This window comes from Pollachius pollachius, assembly GCF_949987615.1.
Source record: "Pollachius pollachius genome assembly, chromosome: 3".
Taxonomy (NCBI): Eukaryota; Metazoa; Chordata; class Actinopteri; order Gadiformes; family Gadidae; genus Pollachius; species Pollachius pollachius.
Genome location: NC_136936.1, coordinates 49,283,589 through 49,288,824, shown reverse-complemented (window position 1 = coordinate 49,288,824; position 5,236 = coordinate 49,283,589). Strand labels below are relative to the sequence as shown.

Here is a 5,236-nt window from a genome sequence, read left to right as displayed (position 1 = left end):
CAGTAGGGTAGAATATCAACTGTTACGTTTAGGGTTAAGGATTCCAAATTATAGTTTTAATTCTAATTAATATGTATTTGATTGAATACAAACTGGCTAAATAGATTTTTTGTTTCTCAAAAAGGTCTGTCAATATAGTTATGTGATCGAAAAAATATACAAAATAAAATAGTTGCATATATACCGGCCTGGATGGTTAATTCTGAAAACGAAAACATTAATAAAAGCTGATAAAGTCTAGCATTCGTTAGCATTTGTCATTTGGTCGAATAGTAATAATGATAAAAATGCAGCTTATTGTGCTGTCCAAGATCTAAACGAGCGGAAAAAAACGTGACGAGTAAAACGAAACGCACCCCAAAAAAAAAGAAACCAAAAATAAATAACCCGAAAAATGATTCAATATAAATAACTCATGCCGAGCAGCGTTTTAAAAAAGTATGTTCGCCCTTATCTGGGTCACCTCAATGATCACACTAACGCAGAGCAGTTTTGGAAAAGTCGCGGAAATGTTTATTGAAGTAAGACACAAAAAAACAGAGAGCTAACGAGAATAAAGGGAATTGTGGTGATTAAAGAAGGATGGGAGGGGATGCAGGGGAGAGAGAGAGGGAGGGAGAGGGAGGGAGAGAAACAATAGAGAATCAAAGCATAATAATACTCCTAAATGAAGAGGGAACCGCTGCCCCGTTCATTTTATTAATCAGACTGTCAATTCCAGCCGAGAGGCCAAACCCGGGACGCTCAGAGCAGACTCAGATCAGCCCAGGGACACGCTCACTCCTCACCTCTCCTCCTCCCGCTCTGCTTGGATCTATCCCCTCTCCCGTCGAAGGCCGCCTCCATCACCCGCTGACAGTCTCCTCCTATTTATTTGCTTATAAACCTTCTTACAATAAATGATCATTCCGGAAACGTCACGCGAGCATTTAAACAACGAGCGGCCAGCACTTATTGACGTGTGATATCTCTGGAGCGGTAGCCGGAAGGATGCTCGCTTTAAAACCAGTCGCTTGATCCAGCAGCACGATTGCATTCATATTCTCGTGTTTTTTTTCCACGCGGCTTGCTTGCTTGTAAAAAAAAAAAAAAAGAAGAAGGTTTAGAGACAGTTATTTAGAGAGAGTTGCTGACTTGAATGCGGATTAAGCTCAGTCACAACTCATTGGTGCGTCGGGACAGGTGTGCGCTTTTTTTTTCTTCTTCTTCTCCTCGCGCGGCTTAATGATGGAGAGGATAAGAAAAGAGATGATCCTGATGGAGAGGGGTCTGCACAGTCCCATCGCAGGGAAAAGACTCTCAGACGCGGCGGGCAACTCGGTGCTCGAGGCCCTGGAAAACTCCCAGCACGGAGGACGTCTGAGCCCGCGCATCACCTCCGCCTCGCTCCATGGAAGCCACTCGGACGTTCCCAGCAAAGGCAGCAAGTTCGAGATCGACAGTCTGTTCGGGCCGCACCACAACAACGAGAACAGCTCCTCGGCGGACATTACATCCTCGGAGAACAGAAAGAAGATGAGTTTGTACCCGGAAGTCTCGCAGGACTCCGATATTAACAGCGATGTGGAGGTGGGGTGCCCCTCGCATCGCTCCCCGAGCCAGCACAAGGAGAACAATAAAGGTATTTGTTTTGGTTTTAAATCTTATTTTTTGAGGTGTGATTTTTTTGTGCATAAATATATTTTGTTTTGCCATTTTTTGTTGCTGTTATTAGTATTGTTAGAATTATTGTAAGCGTTATTGTTATTGGAAGTAGTATATACTATGTGTGTTTTGTTAGATTTATTGCTAGACTGTTATTATTAGGCTATTGTTTTTGCTATAATAGGCCTAAATAATAATGTAAAAATATAACGATAATAAAACGAAAAGTATCAAGATTAAAATGTAATTTAGATTAATGTTTTTTTCAAAGTTTACATTTAATTTAAAAATGACTGGTCATAAAGATAATTCGAGTAATTGCGGCCCTGCATCTTCAAAGTAATTAACCTTCCCTCTGTATTTTTTAGGGTTTTCCGACAGTAATTCTGGAACCTCCAGCTCCAACTCTATGTCCAATCTCAACGGGAACTCAATGGGAGGATCCAACAGTTCTAACGCCGACCAGGTCAGACGGTACCGCACTGCTTTCACCAGGGAACAGATCGGAAGACTGGAAAAAGAGTTTTATCGGGAAAATTACGTTTCGAGACCAAGAAGATGTGAATTGGCCGCAGCGCTAAATCTGCCAGAAACTACAATTAAGGTAGGCTACAGAGAGATATTAGCCTGCTCCATTTTGCTATTTATGTTTTTGTTGGATGGACTGCATGTGGGCCATAAATATATTTATATTTTATCGTCAGCCTATATAAATATAAACCCTCCATAATATCAGAATTTGAAAATATAAATAGGCCTTATGTTTGTATTATTTTGACACGCGCAAACACGCACGCGCAAACACAGGTTCACGTAACACCCACACACTCACACACACCTTTCGAATGCCCAAGGGATGCCCAGTAGGCCTACAACATATAGCCTAATGCGAAAAGGCCAAAGAGTAACTCACCTCTAATGCACGCTAAATATCTTTATTTAAAAAAATACTTTCACTTGCTTGAACTATGTAACGCTATTCCATGATATAGTCCTCTAATGTTTGTTTTTTTGTCACGTTTTACCACAGCATAGGCATTCGATTTCCAACATGTAATTAAATAATAATAACTTAGAATTATAAAGCCTATTTGGATGGAAGAAATATCAAAATTGCTTAATACGCAAATAAACCATTTGAAACACACCCCACATGTCAGATTACATCCAGTCAACAGTATAGTTCGTTTAATAAACGAACTATACGGTATATAACAGGACCACAGGCCTGTGCTAGTGCAGCCTTTCCTAAACCGTCGTGGTTGTGTTTACAGGTGTGGTTCCAGAACCGGCGCATGAAGGATAAGCGGCAGCGCCTGGCGATGTCCTGGCCCCATCCGGCCGACCCCAGCTTCTACACCTACATGATGACGCACGCGGCAGCTACCGGAAGTTTACCGTACCCTTTCCATTCCCACATGCCTCTACATTACTACCCGCATGTCGGTGTCACAGCGGCAGCAGCTGCCGCGGCCGCGACAGGTGCCGCCTCGTCACCTTTCGCCACTTCCATCCGCCCTCTCGATACTTTCCGTGCGCTTTCCCATCCCTACTCGCGCCCCGAGCTCCTATGCAGCTTCAGACACCCCGGACTTTACCAGTCGCCCGCAGGCCTGAACAGTTCCGCCGCAGCAGCGGCAGCCGCGGCGGCGGCAGCAGCGGTGTGCGCGCCGTCGGCATCGGGGCCTTGCTCGTGTCTCAGTTGCCATAGCAGCCAGGCGGCGAGCGCGCTGGGCTCCAGGAGTACCAGCGCGGACTTTACCTGCACAGCGTCCGGGCAGAGGTCCGAGAGTGGATTCTTGCCCTACTCCGCCGCGGTGCTCAGCAAGACGTCGGTGCCCTCGCCGGATCCACGAGAAGAGTCTTCCCTGAATAGATAACTTATATTATCTATATAAGTTGTCTATCAGATGAGATAACTTATATTATCTGTTGATCCCCAATCCCCTCGCGCTGTGAACACGACGCGTCACTTAACCCCCAAGGTCAATTAGTCCCTATTTAAAACACACTGGTTTATTTCCGTTTTAAATGGTTTCTCTTTAGTGACACTATAATGTGTTATCTGAGCACAAGCGGGAGGGCTGAGGACTCAAACCTGCATTTATGCGGATTCTGATTCTGAAGGCTTTCTAGTGAAGGCCTTTCGGTAAATGTTGTTTATTTTCCACGAGCCGTGCTAAATCTAAAGAGGGCATCTGGGCCAGACTAAAGACACAAACACTGCGTGCTATACCGACAGCTTTACTTGTGGTCTTTTTTGTAATATATATTGATTTCATTTATTTTTCAAAATCATCCTTCAAACGCTCATGCATCTTCAAAACAACTACACCACGCCTGTTAACTCGTTTTTTACGAGGCCCAATTCTAAAGACACAAAGAGAATTCTGGTTTAGATAGTAGCCTACAAAATATGGCTTTTGTACCCAACTGGATGTCGTTCACCTCTGTTCTAATGGTGTGAAAACTGGATTTTGGCAGCAGTGGCTTCCCCACCAGCCCCCCTCCCCCTCCCCCCTCCTCACCCCCACCCCTGGGACCCCCTAATCAGCCAGAAGGTGCATCTAATTTTGCGTCGCGTCCGTCGTGTCAATTTTTATGTTAATAATGAGAGGATCATGACAAAAATTGCCAATCATGTACCTAGATGGAGGCTCGCTGAACGCACGACTGAGAGAAAGTTGGGTCGTTCTGAGAGCCGCTGTCAGCCCTAACAACCCGCAGTGGGAAGTCATTAGACATACAAAGGACGGGACGGCTGCACCAACATCCATGTTACATACCATGCAGAGTACATTAAGGCTAATACCGAGGCGCGGAGGATTTCAGAGTATTAGAGTGAACCAGGAACCCTTACCATGCGTTACCTCGTGTGAAGAATATCTTGATGTATGAGTTCTTAGTCACCGCTGATGCTTTGTTCAGGCGTCGACCTCGTTACATCAAATTCACAATTTCCATTATTTTATTCAGCAGGGGTTTTTTTCTGCCATTGCGCGCGCGCACACACACACCTACAGTGACACGCACACACATGCACACACATGCTCACATACACATGCACATGCATATACACATGCACATACACCCATACAACACACACACACACACACACACACACACACACACACACACACACACACACACACACACACACACACACACACACACACACACACACAGAAACACACACACACACACACACACACACGCACACATAGTAGGCCTACGGGACGCCCTGAAAGTTGAGACTAAAAAGCATAGAGCTTTGCAAACTGTCTGCGCGTGTAAAAAACAGCTACAGGCTATTTTATTCGTTCCTGTTGGGACATCACATCCATGTTAGTTATAAAACATGTGAAATGTAAATCGTGAAATATTTTGGAAATATCATTAATAGTACTACTGATATTTGAAAACCGACACTGTTCTGATTAAAAGGTTTCATGATTTGTGGATTGTAAGGTATTTTGAACACTTTAATTTATTTATGTGACTTGCTGAATGTTTTCAATGTTAGAACACTGGGTGTACATGCCAATTGATCATTGCATAGCCTTTACAATTGGCCCGTGAATTCACCACTAAA

The 5,236-nt window shown here is 44.2% G+C and overlaps 1 protein-coding gene across 1 annotated transcript; it reads left to right on the top strand.

The window, feature by feature from the left end:
• Positions 1–1,224: 1,224 nt before the first annotated feature.
• Positions 1,225–3,524, top strand: evx2 (even-skipped homeobox 2; the record flags this gene model as incomplete). The annotated part of the gene is made up of 3 exons (XM_079731494.1): positions 1,225–1,621; positions 2,013–2,248; positions 2,919–3,524. The coding sequence occupies 3 exons, from the start codon at positions 1,225–1,227 to the stop codon at positions 3,522–3,524; spliced, it is 1,239 nt and encodes a 412-aa protein (XP_079587620.1).
• Positions 3,525–5,236: the final 1,712 nt, after the last annotated feature.